Source organism: Chelonia mydas, chromosome 14, assembly GCF_015237465.2.
Source record: "Chelonia mydas isolate rCheMyd1 chromosome 14, rCheMyd1.pri.v2, whole genome shotgun sequence".
NCBI lineage: Eukaryota > Metazoa > Chordata > Testudines > Cheloniidae > Chelonia > Chelonia mydas.
In genome coordinates this window covers 26816715-26837069 of record NC_051254.2, presented here as the reverse complement: position 1 = coordinate 26837069, position 20355 = coordinate 26816715, and the positions used below count along the sequence as shown (strand labels likewise).

The following is a 20355-nucleotide window of genomic DNA, read 5'->3' as shown; positions in this document are numbered from 1 at the left end:
CCTCTGCTGATGAGCTCTGCTTGGTCACCTCTGCTGATGAGCTCGCCACACTGGCCAAACAGGAAATGAAATTCAAAAGTTCGTGGAGCTTTTCCTGTCTACCTAGCCAGTGCATCCAAGTTCAGAGTGCTGTCCAGAGCGGTCACAATGGAGCACTGTGGGATAGCTCCCGGAGGCCAATACCATCGAATTGCATCCACACTAACCCAAATTTGAGCTGGCGATGTCGATTTCAGCGCTAATCCCCTCGGGGAGGAGTACAGAAATCGATTTTAAGAGCCCACTAAGTCGACAAAAATGGCTTCATTGTGTGGATGGGTGCAGGGTTAAATCAATCTAACACCGCTAAATTCTACCAAAACTCGTAGTGTAGACCAAGGCTTAGGCTCCAGTCTTCAAGTGAGTTTCGGTTTTGGCTCCTGGTAGCAAATTCTGATGTGAAGCAGTTCCTGACACACTGGCCAGCTTCAGCTGCCTGGATCTCAGCCACTTCCCCATCTGGGCTTCAGTGCTGAAGTCTCTCCCCCTCCCGCACCCCCTCCGCTCAGACCCCCTTCCTGGATCCCGCCTTCCCCTGTATGAAATATGGAGCAATAATATATGAGAGCCGACGAGGGCCTGATCCTGCAAACCCTCCCATTTCACACATCAGGGGATGCTGCTGTGACTAAGGGCTGCTGGGGAGATGGGAGGGGGAGTTGCAGAGGGTGTCGGTGGCTGGGAGCATCTGTGCTGAGCAACAAGGACACGGCCCCAGATTTGGGCTCTGCTCCCCCGCCTGCTCCTGTTCCGGAAGGGGCGGGGCTGGGGGGAGGGGAACTCAAGTGATTTATAAGAATCCAGCCCGTTGGGTCAGGGCCCAGGGCGCCCCAGGGACTCCCCCTCCCCCCCCGGGCTGCTGGTGACAGGGTAACAGTGTCGGACCCGCCGCTTCCCGCAGCCTCCGCCTCCAGCCCCAGCCCTGAGCCCCCCGCAGCTTTCACCGACACTCAGACTTGGCCATTGCATGCCGGGGGGTGCTCACACCAGCCCACACCAGCCCCTGAGCCGGAGCCTGCAGCGGAGGGGAGAGACCCGGGGAAAGGGCCGGGGCCGGGCAGGAAAGTGACTCTGCACCACGGGCCCCTCCTTGCCCCAGCTCTGCTCCGGGGGGGCGCTGTGAGTCCCAGAGCTGCTGCTGCCCTCCCTGACCTCCCCCCCCGGCCCCGGCTCTGCCCCCCTGAGCGCCTGCAGGAGCCAAGCCAGCTACAGCCGGGCAGTTCCTGAGTCACCCCCCCCCCCCCCCCCCCCCCATGATCCGCTCCCGGTCCCACTCAGTCACTCCGGATTTCAGCTCCCCTCCCCCGGCAGCATCCCCCCCCCCCCCCCTTCCCCATTCTGACAGGTTTCAGAGGGGCAGCCGGGTTCGTCTGTGTCAGCAGAAACAAGCCTGGTGGCACCTTAGAGACTAACGCATTTATTTGAGCAGAAGCTAAAACCCACTTCACCTCATTGTCCGTCCTCATTCCGCCTCCCCCCGGGGCGGGGGGGGTGACCTGGCTGGTGCTTTTTGCTGCTGCTGCTTCGTTTCCCCCCCCGACAGGGCTGTGGGGACTGGGCTGGGCGGGGGAATTACTGAGAGCCCAGCGATCCCTGGGGGGCTGGAACAGCGGGGGGGGGCATTGACACCCCGACACTGGCTCCCCCGCCGAACTGCCCCCGCCAGGCCCAACCCCGCCAGCTCCGAGCCCGGGGGGAGGGACTTTAACAGGAATTTCCTCTCAGGGCCACAGACCGTTACTTTCACTTCCCGCTACTTTGTTACTTTCAGTTTTGAAGCGCGGGGAGGCCCGGGGGGGGCTCGGCCCCGTCAATTCAGCTACAAATTCACACAAATAACGAGGGCGGGTCCGGTCTCCAACCCTCCGGCTCCGTGACCCCGAGTGCGGAACCGGGGCTGCAGCCTCGGTGAGTGACCTGGGTGCGGGTCGGGCCAGCGCAGGGCGGGGCGGGGCGGGGCGGGGGGGCATGAGCAGCTCCGGCCAGCCCCGCATGGGCCGGGGGGGCTGACGCCAGACCTGGGTTGGGGGAGTGCAGGGCTCAGGCCAGCTCTGAGCAATAGGGTGGGGGGGCCTCGGGCTAGCCCCAGGGCGTGTCCCGTTTGCCCTTTGAGGAAATATGGTCACCCCAGGCAGCGCGCCCATGGAGATGAACGGGGCAGGCGTCTTCCGACAGCCGGGCCAGGCCAGGGGGCCAGGTGGGGGGAGGCCGGGTGCTCCCCCATCCATGGAGCCCTGTGACCCGAGGCACCTTCTCTGCTCTGCCCTGCACTGACACACCCCACCAAAGCCCCGGGGGCCCAGACACAGCCCCTCCCAGCAGGGCAGGGATCACACCAACCCCGCACCCACCCCTGGGGGGCTGCAGCCAGACACAGCTGGAGGGGGTGGAGGGAGTGCAGCACCTTGGCACTTAGGGTTGCCAGGTGTCCAGTTTTCAACCAAACACGCAATCAAAAAGGGACCCTCCCCAGTCCAGTTAAATTAGCGTGTGAGTGAGGGTGGGGGAGAGCGAGCGATGGGGGGGGGAATGGAGTGAGGGGGGGGGGACCTCAGAGAAGGGGTGGGGCAAGGGTGTTCGGTTTTGTTCTGTCCGAAAGTTGGCAAGAGTCCCAGCCCACAGCTGGAGCCCACCCAGGGGATGGCCGGGAGAACAGGAGCTACCGGGATGGGGCAGGGGGTGCAGGGATAGGGACACACAAGAGAGTGACACCGGACAGGCTCCAGCCCAGCGCATAGACCCCTGAGCCTCTCCCCCAAGGGCCCTGCTCTGCCCAGACCCCCAGTCACCAGAGGCTGGTTTCTCCTGCTCTCCCTCCATGGGGAGCAGCTCTGAGCTCCCAGCACATGGGCAAAGCGACCAGCCAGGGATAGAGACACCAGCGAGGAAGAGACATGCACAAGGTCCCCTGGCAGTGCCTTTCAACCCCACCCCAGCCACCTGCCAGGACACGGGATAAGTCACTGCCTGGGTGGGGGATGGGGAGAGGCCATAGGTGCTAACTTTTGGTTTTGCCAGCAGGTGCCCTATCCTGGCCCCACCCCCTCCCCTGAGACTCCGCCCCCTACTCCAACTCTCCCCACCCCTACTCTGCCCCGCCCACTAGGTCCCTTCCCTTCCCCTGAGTTGAGAAGCTGCCCACCTGCAATGCTAGGCATAAGTAGACTAAACAGTAGCCTAGGGCCCAGAGCAGCTCAGGGTCCATGATTTGTGGAAATAATGCAGTTAGACTTCTCAGGGGTGGGTCAGGGCCACCCCCGACTATTCCTGCTTAGGGCACCCAATGGGGTAGCTCTGGCTCTGTTTGCAGCTCTTCCTATCAGCATTTATTGTTATAGGCTATTGTGATATTTTATTAATGTTGTTCACTTCTCACAGCTCAGCTCACAATTCAGGGACATTTTTACCCCGATTATCACAACATTCCCCAGTGATGGGATTTAGCATTTTTCCAAGATCCCAGAGAATTCAGCAGGTTTGTTGCATGCAGCCAGGCACCATCTTGCTTTTTTGTTTCCCTGGCTTGCTGGCACCTGTTTCTTGGAGAAGAGCAGAGCAGCTGGGGCCCAGGAGAGGAGTGTCTGAGCCAGGCTGTCTGAGCAACATTGCAGGAGCTGAGGCCCAAAGGGTGGGGCTGGGCCACCTGGAGAGCATAGCAGCAAACCCTATCCCCCCAATAGTCATTGGCTAATTTTGCACTGATGAGTATTTTCAGCCACGAATCCTGCATGTGTTTGGAGGGTGGGGCTGAGAATGAGGACTATTTCAGGGCACTAGGGTGAATTAACACAGCTGCTGATGCAGACTTTGGTCCCATTCTCTACACAGGGCTGAGGTAATGACAGCGACTCCCGGAGCACAAGAAAACAGCCTGCAGAACTGACTGTGTAACCAGGCAAAGTTAAGAGCTGAGGCTGCTGGCACCGAAGCTGCCCTCTCCCTAGCACTGTGGGTGTGTCAGAGGAATTTGATCTTTGTGCCATAACTGTACAGAGGAGGAGCCAGTCACAGTCACGTTCCTGCCTTTCTCCTTCTTTCGGTTTTGAAACTGGTGGATGTGCCAAGAGAGGACAGCGCTTCCATTACATATAAAATATATTAACTTAATGAAAAGCTCAGGGGCAGGCTGGAGTTAATCCCTGCGGCTCCCTGACCCCTCCGGCAGGATGGATGATACAGCCTGGGAAAGGGAACCAGTCACTGGGAGCAGGAGCTCTCCCTAGCGAGAATGGCTCTGGGTGCTAGCGAAGCTGGGAGATTGGAACAGCTCAGAAACGACTCCACAGGACTCTGCAGGTAGGGGGTTCGCTCACTGTAACCCCAGCTGAATTGCTCCCTTGGTATTTCCTGACTCATGGTGCTGATTAGTCAGAGGAGCTGCTGCTATGAAAGGGCCTCGCTCCTGGGATTTGGGGGATAAAGTGTCACTTTCCCACGGGGAACTCAGCTGTGGCTGTAGAGATGCCCACACAGATTCAGAGACCTGTCCAGTCACTTCTCCACTGCCCGGTTCACGTTTGTTGGTCTGCTCCATTTACAGACAGCTGTAGGAACCGATCACCAGTTGTAATTTTCCTGGGGGGCACTGTTGGAAGTGTGCAGGTGTTTTCATCATCAGCTCACCACCATGAAGCTCCAGAGTGAGAGGGTGAAAGATGGAAGGGAAACACCTGGGGCCTGCTTGGATGAAATTGATGCAGGGAGGGGGAGATTTTCTAAAGCTCTTAAGGAATTCAGGAGCACAAGCCCCATTGATCCTAACTCCCCTGTGTTTGTGAAAATTTCCCCCTCCGAGTGTAAATAGCACCTGTCTGTGCCCTCGAGGCCCTTTGCATTCCGGGGGGGGCTCACCCCAAAGGTGGGCATGTGAGGTTGCTGCTTCCCTTAGGGGGGTCTCTGGCAGGAAGGGGGGAACTTTACCTCTCACTGGCTTGCTATCAGCAGCCGCCACCGAATGCAGGTGCTCAGTGAGTGACTCACCTGCCAGCCCTGCTCTCACCTACTTCCTCCCCAGTGTGGCTGCTCTTTGGGCCATGCCAGCCCCTGCAGTCGTCCTAGCCTAAGGCAGGTTACAGCCACTTTGTCCTGTCACAGTCCAGACCCAGCCAGAGCTTCCATCAGCGCTATGTGGTGTGAACCCTTGCCGGAAGCCCCCCACTGCCCTTCACAGCCACGCAGCCTCTTTCAGGCGCCAGCGGCCATAGAGGCCAAGGGCCGCGTTTCCAAGAGAGCTCAACTCTGAACTGCTCCCAGGCAGGTGCCTGTGTGACGTGGGCAGGTTTCTGGGGCCTCTGAGCAGCCACACTCGGGAGGGCAGGCAGTGATGCAACCCCTTACAGGTCATGACTGCACCCCAAAATATCCCAGACACTGCAGAAAAGGGTCACAAACATGATTTGTGGGCTGGAGCAAACACCTCACAGAAGGAGACGGAAGGAGATCAATCTGTTCAGTTTAGCAAAGAGAAGAGTGAGAGGTGACTTTCTGTCATGGATTCACAAGGTCTGGTCTGTGCCCTGGCCCTCAGCCAGGCCCTTGGGAGTGACGCCTTTATTGTTCTGGACCCCACGATCCACACAATTCCACAGAGACAGGTCCATGGCTTCAGTGACTCACAAACTGGGCCTTTGAGCACCAGCGATCCCTGGCTTTCTCCGTGGCTCCTTGCAGCAAGTCCAACCAACCCAGACTCCTGCAGGAGACTTGTCCTACCTTTTCAGGGCTCAGTGTTCTCAGTGAATGTCTGAAGTGACACAAGGCAGCATTTTCCAAACCAAGTAACAATGTGTTAGTCACCTGGCCTATGGAATCCGAAAGTCCTTAGGTCAGGCCAGAGAAGCAAAGTTTAAGAGAGGGGTCCAGAGCTGGGGCTCCGCCGAGCCATGCTGCTGCAGGGTCCAGCTTGGCTCACTCGCTCCCTGTCCCTTTTTTTTGTGTCTAAATCCCAAGTGAGTTCCTGTGTCTCTGTCAGCCCAGTTCTTTAACACAGACACCTGACACCTTCTCCCTTTGTGCTCCAGGTCTGGGCTGTTGCTCCTCTTCCCTGCAGAGAGGTGGGGGGAAGAAACTTGCTCTAGGAGTTGATGCTCAGTTGTTGAGGCTTCCCGTTGTCTTTTCAAGATCCTCCATTGATCTGTGTTGATCCCAGCCCAGACAGTCCGAGTGGCTCTACATCTCAGATACCTAGCCTGTTCGGCCTGTCCCAGAGAGAGAAGCAATTCTTTCCCCCAAAGCAGCAGCGATCCCAAGGGGATCAGTACAGAGACCTACAGATAGTTCACACAAATATTTCAGTAAAGTTCCCCATCTGCCACATGGTACTAAAATTCTCTTTAATACAGTGGAGAAAGGCATAACAAGAACCAGTGGCTAGAATTTAAAAATGAACAAATTAAAATTAAGGCACAGAATTGTAACAGTGAGGGTGATTAATCACTGGAATAAAGTACCAAGGGAAGTGATGAATTGTCCATCTCCTGCTGTCTTCAGGTAAAGACTTGGTAACTTTCTGGAAGATGCTTCAGTCAAACACAAGTTTGGGCTCAGTACAGGGGTAAACTGGTGAGAGTCTTTGGCTTGTACCACAGATCAGACTAGATGATCTAATGGTCCCCTCTGACCTTAGTGTACGAATATTCGGAATTGTGCTAATGTAAACATAACTGATCAATGGACCAGAGCTGTGAAAGTCAGACAACCATGGCACTGTCAGTGCATCACACTCACCGTCTGGTTTGTTATTTCTCCTGTTCCCCAGACCAAGCTACGATGATGGGGAAGGTTCCCTCGTTCTCCCCCGGCTCCACAGTGAGCTCCGTTCTGCCTGGCTACGTCGCTCTCTGCCTCACTCTACAGGTCCACAGGCTGGCGTCAGGTAGGAGCTCCGGCCTCCTCGCTGGGTTTGCAACTGTTGCTGTTGCTGGTCATCACCGTACATCTCACATCACTGCCTTGTCTTATAAACCACGTCTGCTCAACCTGCCCACAACCAGCAACGTGGAGAAACCACAGGGCACAGCTGGGTCCCCAGTAACCATGGTTACTATCTATACAGCATCTTGTCAGGCCTGTACACTGCGTTCATCCTACTGCTCTGGCTGATTTCTGGCAGCTTCTAAAACACAGAGCACAGTGAGCACCACTACAGGGCTCACAAACTATTTAAAAGGGCACTATCCAATTCCTATACACTGCACTGACAGACCGTATACTCACAAATCAGACTCTTCAGCCGTGAAGGAGTCCTGAATCCTAGACTCCAGTTTAGACATAACAACCCACAAGTCATTCATGCTGCACCAGACACATATGACTAGGGCTCAGAGCGAGACCTCATCTCACAGTGAGGATGTGAGGATATTTGCCGGCTTCTTCACTCTGTGTCCTCAGTGAAGCCCTGATAGTGACCCACTCCACCCCCGGGATGGCTCCATAGCTACTCCTGCTGTGGTTTCCATCCTGTTAATTTAACCAGCTCTCTCTGTCTCTCCTGATGCTGAGTCTCTGCACCGAGACCCCCACATCCTGTGCAGTTCCACAGTGACCGGTTTCCTGTTTCTTACACTTTTCTATCTGCCTCCTCCCCCGTCTCCATTATCTGCCCTCTGACTTTACCTTTAATGCCATTGTCGGCAGAGCGATGATCTGTTTTCATATCTTTACACCTGGTAAACCTTCACACACACACACGCACACACCCTGCAAATGAGGAGGCCCCTGTGCTGGAGCAGCACGAAAAGGCCTTCGTGTGTCAGAGAACCAGGCCCCCAGCATCATTATCCCCAGGGTGCCCATGAGAAGTTAGAGCCCTAATAGGGACAATGTATAACCCTCACATGAGAACTTTGTGTGATGGATATTGCAGCCACATGTGGCATTTTGGGAACTATCAAATTCACTTTATGCATGTTCTGTTTGTTTTTGTACCCCCTTTATCAATCGTATCTATACATGTTATATGTATCTTTGTGGGTTTGGGATTGTAATCTATGTGGGACAGGTAACAGCTCCAGAGATGTACCACCCCTAGGGAGAATTGCATAAACTGGGTTAGACCATGTCCCAGAAGCCCAAGAGAACAAAGATTTTTGGTATAAAAGCTCTTGGGCTGCAAAGTGACATGACCTGTTAACCAAGAGGACAAACCCTTAGACAAAGGTTTGAAAGAATTTGGAACCTACCAGAGAGTCCCATGTGCCAGATGCGAATCCTTTGGTATAAGTGTAATGTGTTCAGACCTTTGATTGGTTTACGATAAATTTGCTCTGTCAGGCTTTTGTCTTTAAATGGTCTCTCACTTTTAACGCAGGGCGCTCTCTTACTGTGTGTCTTACTGCTGAATTAATGCCACTTCCAGCCCCTCTCTGATTTAATTTCCTTTTTTCATTGTACATTTCACAGCACAGTTCACAGTGACAGGACCTGACCATCCAATCACTGCCTCCCTAGGTGGGGAGGCCATCCTGCCCTGCCACCTCTTCCCCAGGATAAGCGCTGAGAACATGGAGCTGAGATGGTTCCGATCCCAGTTCTCTGCAGCGGTGCACCTGTACCGTGATGGGCAGGATCAGTACGGCGAGCAAATGCGGGAATATCGAGGAAGAACTGAGCTCTTGAAAGATGACATCACTAGTGGGAGTGTTTCTTTGAGAATACGCGATATCCGACTGTCAGACGAGGGACAGTACAAGTGTTTTTTTCAGTCCAGTGTCTCTTATGAAGCTGCTATATTGGAACTGCAGGTGGCAGGTCAGTAACTTGTTCCGATGTTTTAATGACTCAGCAGGGTAATAAGTGGAGTCAGAAGGCTCACTGTGAGATGACACAATTTTTTTCATTGTCGTGGGTCGGCAGCTCTGCTCTGGATCAGGTCGATTCTAGTTTGCTGTTTAATATCCGTTTTTCTAAGTTCTCTAAACCCCGGACGCATTCTCAGATTGTCTTGAAAATTGCTGCGACTCACTGGAGTCTGGGGTGGGGTTAGTGGCCCAAATTTGAGGGCATTAGAGCGAGGGGTTAACGAGACGCACTGACACTCCTGAACAGTCAGGTGACATTAACATGTTGTGGTTATTACAGTTATTCTGTGCACGCCTGGGGCTGAACAATGACTCTGATCCTCCCCAAACTGATGCCACCAGCTGGGATTGATCTTGGCTCATGTCTGGCCCCTTCAGGGTAACAGTGATTGATACACAGAGCCCTGTAGCCCAGAGCCTGGTCTAAGAGTGGGCGATTTGAGGAATTCCCGCCCCCAGGACAGGCAGAGGCAGGAGGCCTGACATCTGAAGGTGCTGTTAGAGAGAGCAGCCAGGGGACAGAGGTGCAGCTAGTTCTGTAACGAGGACATGAGGTTTTGGCCAGGTGCAGCGAACTCCTGGTCTCCATTCAAACACTGAGCCTGCTGCACACAAACCACCCCTGACTTGCAAAATGTTATCGCCTCGTCACCCTTGCCCTGAGGATTCCTTCTGGGACGTTGCCTTCACTTACCGCTCACCAAGCCCTGGAGATCACTGGCATATCTGACACCAGGCTGCTGACAATCCCCATGGCAAAGGAGGCTGTGCCCTGCTACTGACACAACCTGCATAACTCAGCACTGAAATGAGGCATGATTGATCCCTCAAGGTACACCTGCACCACTCCGCATATCACAGTGACAGCTCTACTAATATGCTCCAAATAATCCCCTCCACTCATCATTACAGCTACACCGAGCACAGTGCATGCAGCTAATTCTCAGTGGTTCTTGCCATCTCCAAAGGGGCAGAGTTAAGGTTGTTTGGGTGTTACCTTCACTATGGATTTTCTGGGTTTTATAGATCTGAGTTTTGCTGAATTCAGCTTCCTGGAAGGGCAGGAGATAACACAGAGTTAAGGTTGCCTGGAGGTAACTGAGTTTTTTTGTCAGTGAATAGACACAAGGAAGGATTACAGGGAGGTGCGATTGTTTGTGTTGTGCTCCACAGATTTGAATTGCAGCATGTATCTGCCTGCACTGCAGCTGCATTCCCGGTGTTCAGTGTAGCTGTCCTGACCCGTGGAGAGAGCAGTGGGAGCAGGGGGTGGAGCTGTCACGGTGCTATGGAAGGGCAGGAGATGATATCACCAGGCAGCCTGAACTTTGTGCTAACGAAGGTTTTGTCCGTGAATTTTCTAGGTTTTTTTTTTTTTTAACAGAAAGGGAAACGTTTGTTGTAGGAGTTAGTGGCCATTTAGGTGGTTGTAGTTCTCACCTAGGTTTGCAGTTCCTCCACAATTTTGCCTACGTAATAATCAAAAGTATTGTATAGTGCTTTTCCATTAGTAGATCTGAAAGAGCTTCACATCATTATCCCCATTTTACAGATGGGAAACTGAGGCACAGAGGAGAGACATGAGTTGCCCAAGATCCCCTAGTAGCTCAGAGGCAGAACAAGGAATAGTCCCTGTCCTGGGAACTCTGTTAGGCCACTCAGTTGCTCCTCGGTTGCCCACTGCCCCTCCCCCCTGTATCTGCCGTGATAGTGCAGTGGGGATGATGGTTGTTCTTTGCAATGTTTGCAGTGTGTAGCTCATAACAGGGCTGGTGAGAGAAATCTCATCCAGGTTCTCTGTCCCAACACCTTGACAGTTTTATTATATAGCGGCTACTTTCAGCGTGTGAGAGCAGACTGGTGTGTCTGTTTCCTTCTCCATCCCCCACAACATGTAGCTGCCCTCTGCCCTACGTTTCTGGGAGCACATATCACAGGCAGCAGCTTCCTGGTGGGCCACACACTACCTCGGTTACGTAGCCTGAGCTGCACACTGAGCTGGGCTCCTCACCCTAACTACCATGCCGAGCTGGGCCCCTGCCCCTGGCCCAGCCAGACTTCCCCAGCCATGTTCCAGGCCCACCCAATCCAACTCCCCCTCCCCCACACACTCTGGCAACCCCACCCAGGCATGATGTGTATTTTAACTTTTCATTTCCCGCATTGCAGATGTTTACATTTTCACCACATTCGGGGCCCACCCCACTCCCCCTTGATCACAGATCACATCAGGGGGTTAGACACCCCAAGAGTGGCAGGGTCTCCCAGATCCCAGGACATACAGTGGGAAGAAAAAGGAATTCAAAGCCCTGCAAAAGGGTAGGGCTCTCCCAGGTCCCAGAATGGGAAAAGGGAGAATTTGGGGCTGACAGGACTCCCTGCCCCTAAACCCACAACTTTTTCTGCCAACACTTACCATATCAAATACCTCCCACCCCACTCCTTCCCCTTACCTGAGGAGGCCCCAACCCTTTTTTCCTCCTCTTCCACCCATTCCCATTTATCCCCCTCCCCATAATACTCACATGCCTTGCTGCAGACCCAACCCCTGTTCCCATCTCCTCTTCCATCCCCATCACCCCTCCCGGTGAGTGTTTGCCCGTGTAATTTATTTTCTTTTCAAATATAGTTTCAGCACCTTCTGAATTATCTCCTGGATACAGATTACATCTCAAAAAAGAAAAACAAAATCAAAACAAAAAACAAAAAATCCACCCACCTTGAAATAGGCCTTGTCTACACTGCCAACTTTTGTTGACAAAAGTTACGATGACAATCAAAAAGTGCTATAATAATGTAACCTTTCTGCCAGTCGGAGTGGGCAGCAAGAAGGGCCGGGTTCAATATCCAGGGGTTCCTTTTCGACAATATGACCAAAACCAGCTTTAGCCCCCACCCAGTAAGGTGCAAAAATTTCACTCTACCCTCTGGGCACTTCTAAGAGGCAATTCTTCCCCTCTCACAAGCACAGAGTCTGAGATAGAAATAGTTTCTTTAATAAAAGTCACCTAGCATTAATCTGAGAAAACAGCACAAGCGATATCCATAAACACAAAAGCATGAGCAAGACACCCTCCCCAGAGTATGCTGGGCAGTGTCCTTTGCTTCACATTCTTGAGTCCAACATCCAAGTTCTTGTAGTGTGCCCCCCGTTTAACACACCACTCACAGTTGTTGTGCTTGATCAGCACAAACCCAGCGTTCATAGGTACATCTGTGTGCATTCTGCTCCTGCCATGGGCGGGAAATGCACCCGCGGGCCATCTGCCCGCTGCTCCCACCAGCTGCCCCCAGCTGCTGCCTGCCCGCTGGTCCCGCCGGCTGCCTGCTCACTGCTCCCATTGGCTGCCCCCACCGATCGCCTGCTCGCTGCTCCTGCCAGCCACCTGCTCGCTGCTCCCACCTGCCACCCCCACGGGGTCGCTGCTCCCACTGGCCGGGTTAAGATAATTCAGATTAAGTTCATTTTATTTCAGTTTAGCTCATCAGTAAAAGTGTGATATGGTGCAGAAGGCATTACCTTAACCCTGCGTTTTTTTGTTATCTAATATGTGTATTTTGTGGGTGTATTTCCTGTCTCTCAGTGAAGTCCAGTTTTCTGCTGCCAACTTCTACGTTCTGGAAGGGTACAAGGCACAGCCGAGGCAACCTGAACTCCCCAGTAACAAAGTTTTTTGGTAGTGAATTAATTGAAGGTTTGTCTGTACATACACATGCACTGGTTACAATGAAGTAGTGCAAAACCCTCTATGGACACTCTTAAATGGTTTGGAAATGGCTTATATTAATTAAGCTTGACTCGATTCCTTCTTGATTTAAGAGTGTCCACACAGGGTTTTGCACCGGTTTAAGAAAACCACTTTAACTAAACTGGAGCAAGTATGTGCATAGAACAGCCCTGACATTAAGATTAATTCTATCAAATTGGAATCTGGCCAGTTTAACTCAGCAACTGCATCCATGGACTCACATTCAATTCTCAGTTTAATAGGAAATGGCTTTTGATAACTGTAGGATTATCACAAGTTTATTTATTTCTTCTGTAGGTTTGGGCTCTGCTCCTGCCATCTCTGTGGAGGGACATCAGGATGGAGGGATCCGGGTTGTGTGTCGATCAGCCGGATGGTACCCAGAACCCGAGGTGCTGTGGAGAGACCTCCAGGGGCAGCTCTTACCATCAGCCCCTGAAAAAATATCCCAAGAGTCCAATGGCCTGTTTCAAACAGAGATTGCCATTGTTATAACAGAAGAGTCCAACCAGAAAGTGTCCTGCTGTGTCAGGAACCCCCAACTCGACCAGGAGAGAGAGTCAGAGATTTCCATAGCAGGTCAGTGCCTGTCCGTGCCGCATATGGATAGATTGAGATGTTGCAGACATGGGCAGAGAATATTTATTATTGTGACTCCTGTTTTATTGGCCTGAACCTTCAAGGTGCTGAGCACGTCTTGTAAAGTCCTGAACAACCTCAGTTCTCTTTGGATATGTCTACACTGCAATTCAAAACCTGCTGGTGGCCCAGGCCAGCTGGCTCAGGCTAAGGGCCTCGGGCTAAGCGGCTGTTAAATTGTGGTGTAGATGTTCGAGCTTGGGCTGGAGACCAGGCTCTAGGACCCTGAGAAGTCGGAGGGTCCCAGAGCTCAGGTTTCAGCCTAAGCCCCAATGTCTTCACAGCAATTAAACAGCCCCTTAGCTGAGCCAGTGAGCCTGAGTCAGTTGGCACGGGCCAGCTGAGAGTGTCTAATTGCAATGTAGACATAACCTTTGACTCCAGTTGGAGTTGAGGGTATTTAGCACCATTGACCAGATTTTCAGAACAGCTCAGCACCCAGCAATCACTTTTCTGCTCAGTGGGGCTGGCAGAGGGAATTCTCCTCTGTTCTTGTGGTGTACTGTGGACTGTGTTGGAATTGCAAGCTATCACTTTAAGAGTGGGGGGTTTTCCAGGTCCTGTTGTCAGGCTAGGGGGCTCTGTAGCAAAGTGTGTGAGCAGAATCAGGGCTTGTCTACAGGAACAGTTAGTTTGTGGCAAGCGGGGGTGTAAATACACCTCTCACTAGCCTGGCGCGCACTAACTGTCTGTGTGGACCCTGCTACATGCACTAAAAACTCCAAGGTGTTCTTTGATCTACCCCACTTTGAAACGGGAACAGATCAACGTGCACCAGGGAACTTTTAGTGCAGTGCAGCAGGGTGCACACAGCCCATTAGAGCACGGTGGATTGACACCCCAGCCTGCCGCACACTAACTCTGCCTATGGACGAGACACCGTAAGGCAAGGTGGGGTGAGTTGTGCCTGCTGCCTTAGGGAGGCCCCCCCACTCTGTTCTGGGGTTCTTGTGTATTCAGATTCTGGATTCTAAGAAATAAAGTCATGATACACTGCAACCTATGTTTGTATCTCACTCTGTGTGTGTGTGTGTGTGTGTGTGTGTGTGCGCGCGCGTGTGCTGTGAGGATCACAGTTCTCAGTGGGGGAGGGCGAGGGAATTCTCCTTTGTTCTCAGTGAGAGTTGTGGGTGCTGAATATTTATGAAAATCTGGGTAATAAAGTCATTTTTCCTGACTAGCACAAGAGAGCCCTGAATATGGTCTGAGCGTTGCTACTTAGACTACATCTGAAAATACCAGCAATAAAAGTTCAGGCCCAAAATATGCAGAAACAAAATCTTACCTAAGAGCACCTTAATTTTGAGAAAAAAAGTTTGCGATTTTATGTGTTATTATCTGGTTACTCTCGAATGAATATTTCATCACTATAATTGTAAGAATGTTGTATTTGTAAAGCACTTTTTGTCTGAGGTCTCATCGTGCTGCACTGCTGGTTAGTCTATGATATACCCAGTATTACCTGATTGTTATGTTCACAGCACACACACGGAGCGTTAGAAACAAAACATAAATACTCTTCCTGAAAGGCTGCAATGTAACACTGCTTTATTTCTGAGAATCCAGAACTCTAACATGCCACAGCCAAATACAGAGAGAGACAAAGCAGGCTGCTCCCTAAGGCAGAGAGGCAGAACCAAACCCATCCTGCTCTAGGCTGGCTTTTTGCAGACTGACTGCAGAGGACCCAGATGTACGCTCCCTACAGAGCCCCTTAGCCTGCAATTAGGACCAGGAATCCCCTCAGGACTTCAAGTGTTAGCTTATAATTTTTACACAGTTTTCAATACACCGCACTAATCACTTAGCAAGGACCCAGGGAAGAGGACTCTGGAGGAATTATTACTCTGAATCTCCAGGCTCAACTTTTGTTTTTATTCAAATCCTGCATTAACATATTTTGGGCCAGATTCTTTCATGTGGCTGAGGAGAGTCGGGGGTGTCAGGCAGCTGGTCACAACTCTCTGATTCTAAGGGCCACTCTGCACTGGCTGCAGCCTTGGGATCGCTTAGAGCAGCCTAGGGAATGCCTGAACTTATATCAGTGGGGGATAGGAGTAGCATAATGGAGCTGCACCCTACCCCCTCCCTACCCCCAACATGCCCCCTCCCATTAATTAACCGTGTTCAGTAACCAGGCTAAAGCTTGGGCTCTCACTGGTTTAATAATAAAGCACAGAGGAGCCACATCTCACTGTGTATTTCCCTGTGAGATTCTTTTAACTAGTCACAGTGTCACCTTTGTCAATGTCCTGCCTTCGTTCTGTGTGTGTTTGCTCCCAAGTCAATGGCACTTTCTCTTGCAGAGCTGTTTTTCCCGCGAGTCAATCCCTGGATGGTGGCTCTGGGTGTGATCCTGGTTCTCCTGGCTGTTCTCATCCCCCTGGCCAGTTACTGCTTCTGGAGGCAGCACAGAGCAAAAGGTTAAGTAACAAGAGGCGGGAACTTGGTGAGAGAGAGAGAGAGAGATTTTAAAAAAACAACAACAAGGAGTACTTGTGGCACCTTTGAGACTAACAAATTTATTTGGGCGTAAGCTTTCGTGGGCTAGAACCCACTTCATCAGATGCATGGAGTGGAAAATACAGGAGCAGGTATAAATACACAGCACATGAAAAGATGGGAGTTGCCATACCAAGTGGGGGGTCAGTCTAACGAGACAATTCAATTAACAGTAGAATACCAAGGGAGGAAAAATCACTTTTGTAGTGGTAATGACTGTGTCCCATTTCAAACAGTTAACAAGAAGGTGTGAGTAACAGTAGGGGGAAATTAGTATGGGGGGAAATTAGGTTTTGTAATGACCCATCCACTCCCAGTCTTTATTCAGGCCAAATATGATGGTGTCCAGTTTGCAAATTAATTCCAGTTCTGCAGTTTCACATTGGAGTCTGTTTTTGAAGTTTTTTTGTTGAAGAATTGCCACTTTTAGGTCTGTTATTGAGTGACCAGGGAGGTTGAAGTGTTCTCCAACTGGTTTCTGAATGTTATAATTCCTGATGTCAGATTTGTGTCCATTTATAAATAAATGAATAAAGAGCCCCCTCCCACACCCAAACTCCATCCTGGAGCCTGCACCCCAAACCTCCTCCTGCACCCCAAACCGCTGTCCCATCCTCGGCCCCACCCCAGAGCCCACACCCCCAGCTGGAGCCCACACCCCAACCCCCTGCCCCAGCTCTGAGCCGCCTCCTGCACTCCAAACCTCTTGGCCCCAGGCTGGAGCCCTCTCCTGCACCCAAAACCCCTCATCCCCCTCATCCATTCCAGATGGAGCCCTTACCTCCTCCCACACCTCAACCCCCTGCCCCAACCTGGAGCCCAATCCCACACTCTGAACCCCTAATTTCTAGCACCACTCCAGAGCCTAGGGGAAGCCCCGAGCCTCCACGCCCTGCCCCCTGCCTGTGGGGCTGTGTGTGGCCCCCGACTATTTTTTTCTGTGGGTCAGTGGCCCCTGATAGAAAAAGGTTCCCCACCCTTGCTTTAACAGATACGTTATGTGGGTTGAGTCCATGTTTAGGTGGCAGGGATTAACTCATTTTGAGTTGTATGTAAAAATCATGTATGTGCCCAGAGAGAGCTCTGTTGGGCTCATTTCCAAGCACTAAACAATCAGAACAATTAACTGTCACTGTCTTGTTCCCTGGGCCTTTTAGAGAATTCTCTGCACCAGCTGCACTGGTGAGCTGTGGCTAGGATTCCTGTAATAAAACTAACACACTCAGGATTTGCACAGCTGGTCTGAGACGCTGCTCACACTGGGCACAAGATGCTCTCACTCAGGCTGTGCTCAGCAGTGATAGTGGCCTGAGCATCCAGTTTAGGAAGGGCACCTTCACCCCATTCTTTGTTGGGACACCCACTATCTTCCAAGCCCCTGCAAGGAGCTCTTCCCTGTTATTCCTAGGACCAAGGGGCAGACACCACCCACAAGTTCAGGAGCTGGCCTAGGATGGAGCCAGCAAGACCCTGTTCCTTATCCAGCCCAGGTCAAAGTCCCATTCCCATCACTCTCTTCCCTCCCCCAACTCCACAGTCGGGAGCTGGACGGAGCTGGGGCCATTCAGGGGATGGGCACAGAGGGCACCAGACAGGGAACTCGATAAACAGAGACCTTCCCTCCCACAACAGCCATATCTGATGTGAGTGGGTCTAGGACTCAAGCAGCAGGGATGGCTGCTATGACCCATAGAGGCCACAGCCTGTGGGGAGAGGCTGAACCACCCATCACTGCAGTTCAGTCCGAGGCAGCAGGGACGCAGAGGGCAGAGGCCTCCACAGACAGACCTATCTGTGTGACCCATTTGTCCGGCTCTTTGTTTCTCTGTCTCATAACTACAGCGGAGCTGCGTTAAACAGTACTAGGAACTTCACCATACATGTGATGGAATGAAATCCAGCCTCTCCCCCTTTTCTCTCTCTATGTCGCACTGACACAGATGAGCTGGGAAGGGGCAATTTACAGAAATGGCATCCTGAGCCCAGGGCCTGAGCAGCTCTGTCTAGCAGCCCACACGGGCCAGGCTCAATGCTGGAGACTATAAGACTTGTCCAGTATTTAACAGGATCTCTCACTTGGGATCCCCCCTTCCACAGCCATGTAAAGAGGGAAGGGGCAGGATTTCACCCTCAGTGACCGTGTGCTGTGTGTTTGTGTGTGTGTGTGTGTGTGTGTTTGCTCTCGTATCCAGAAGGCATTTCCTATCGGGGGAGGGGAAGGAAAGGGAAATGTATCTCCTCTCTCCCTTCCTGTTTTAGCATAAGAGTGGTCACTCTGTATTTGGATGGAGGGAATTGAATTCACTGTTCCTCACCCCAGCAACCTTTGATGACAGGTAGCTGCCCCACTGCCTTCTGCCCCAGTATCTGCCATTGCCCCACTGCCCCCCTCCTCAGTACCAGTCCTTGCATCCAGCTATTAGGGAGAAGCACGTGAGCTGGATGTTTCTGTTAAAATGATCAGCAGTGAGAGAATTGCAAATGGTGACAATTAAATTGTCATCGATCAGGCTTTAATGTCAGCATCCCAACCCCACTGTGATGAGTGTGAGCAGCAAACAGCGCTGCCTGCAAACTCAAGCAGATCTCATTGGGCTGGAGCACTGCTTACACCAGGTCACTTGCTCAGTGCTACCTTCATGCCCAGAAAGGTTAGACACATTTTAATAAATGGAGCATGAGATTTTCACCCACACTTCAACTCCTTATGGTCAGTAAAAGGACCAAAACCGCATAACTGGGCTCCAAAAGGCCTGGATCCAGCTGGGGGAGGATTCCTCCAGTGGAGGCAGTGCAGAGAACAGCTGTGGGCTGCGCTCTGAGGACCCACTCACAAGCCCTGGTGTAGGGGAGATGGGCCTGGGAACAAGAGGGGGGTGTCAAGAGAGGGTCCCTGGGCACAGCGCTGCAGAGATCCTGGGCCATACTGTTGCCCATATGCACCCAGGGAAAGGCTGCTGTAACTAAAGGCACAAGCTAAGTCAGAAAAACTCACTCCCATTACCAAATAAGAGTATTCATATGGAGCACTATGCTGGTATAACATGAGTGGTTTAAATGCCCAACTTATTTTATACTGGTGTAACTTTGCCCTGCGGGCAAGTCCTGAATTACAGTGGGGGCTGCTTTGGCATCCAGAGCACCCGGGATCAGGAGGATACGGGGTGGCGCTTAAAGCTGCCTGAGCCCTCAAGTGCCCCTGGGCTGCAGATTCTGAGCACAGAATCTCACCCTGAAAGTTTAGATCATGGAGCACAATTACCTGGCAAATCTTTTATCTGCAGGGTTGCCCAATTCATAGCTTACATAGGACCAGTGGTACCCCAGGCTGGGCTCCTCCCCCCTCCACTCACCTTCAACTGTGTCCCTCTTCTCCCCACTCTGGCTGTAATCCTATTGAGTTTGGTGAAAAGCAGAAAACTGGAAAAACTAATTTCCACTAAAATCAGGCTTTTTTGATTTTTCACCCAAATCAACAGAGTTCAGACCAGAGCGGAGATGAGAACGGCCTGGCTGGTATATGGGGGTGAGGAGACCAGCTGGGTGTCCGGCTGACACTGGGGCAAGAAGCCCAGCTGGGGAGGGGGTGTCATAAACATACAGCTAACCTCTAATCACTCAGTGACAGACTTAAAGGTGGCAATTTTGCAACAGAAAAGCTTCAAAAACAGACTCCAACAAGAAGCTGCTGAACTTGAATTCACATGCAAACTAGATACCATTAGCTTAGGTTTGAACAGAGACTGGGAATGGCTCGGTCATTACACTAATTGAATCTATTTTCCTATGTTAAGTATCCAGACACCTTTGTGTCAACTGTCTGAAATGGGCCATCTTGATTATCACTTCAAAAGTTCCCCCCCCCCCCGCCCCGTGCTGATAATAGCTCCTCTTAATTAATTAGCCTCTTACAGTTGGTATGGGTACTTCCACCTTTTCATGTTCTCTGTGTGTATATATATATCTTCTTACTATATGTTCCATTCTGTGCATCTGTTGAAGTGGACAGTAGCCCACGAAAGCTTATGCTCAAAAAAATGTGTTCATCTCTAAGGTGCCACAAGTACTCCTGTTCTTTATACAGCTAAGGGTAGCATAAAATCCCTCCTTTAACTGTAAAGGGTTAAGAAGCTCAAATAACCTGGTTGGCACCTGACCAAAAGGATCAATAAGGGGAGAAGATACTTTCAAATCTTTGGGAGAAGGTTTTTGTTTTGGGCTGTGGTTCTCTTGGGAGACAGAGAGAGACCAAGCAAGTAATCCAGCTCCTACTGAATGATACATCTAAAATGACAGAAATAGTAAGTAATAGCAAGGAAATATTTTAGAGTATCTTTTGTTTTAGCCTGTGAATTTTCCCTGTGCTAAGAGGGAGGTTTATCCCTGTTTTTTGTAACTTTGAAGTTTTGCCTAGAGGGGAATCCTCTGTGTTTTGAAATCTTATTACTCTGAAAATTACCTTCCATCCTGATTTTACAGAGGTGCTTCTTTTACTTTTTTTTCTTTATTATAAAGTTCTGGTTTTTTTAAGAATCTGATGGGTTTTTAGTGTCCTAAAAACCCAGGGATTTGGTCTGTGCTCACCCTGTACCAATTGGTGAGGATATTATTCTCAAGCCTCCCCAGGA

General features: G+C 51.4%; 1 protein-coding gene across 3 annotated transcripts in view; it reads left to right on the top strand.

Moving 5' to 3' along the window:
* Window positions 1-1726: 1726 nt before the first annotated feature.
* The window catches only part of LOC114018749 (butyrophilin subfamily 1 member A1), a 31387-nt gene continuing 12758 nt past the window's right edge, over window positions 1727-20355 (top strand). The window contains exons 1-6 of one of the 3 annotated variants that reach the window (XM_043528802.1): window positions 1727-1947; window positions 3868-4335; window positions 6797-6913; window positions 8440-8787; window positions 12884-13165; window positions 15532-15648. In XM_043528802.1, coding sequence (XP_043384737.1) covers window positions 6808-6913; window positions 8440-8787; window positions 12884-13165; window positions 15532-15648 — 853 coding nt within the window. In that variant the 5' untranslated portion in view covers window positions 1727-1947; window positions 3868-4335; window positions 6797-6807. The remainder of the gene's footprint in view (window positions 1948-3867; window positions 4336-6796; window positions 6914-8439; window positions 8788-12883; window positions 13166-15531; window positions 15649-20355) is intronic. The other 2 variants (XM_037914910.2, XM_037914912.2) reach the window with 2 other exon arrangements.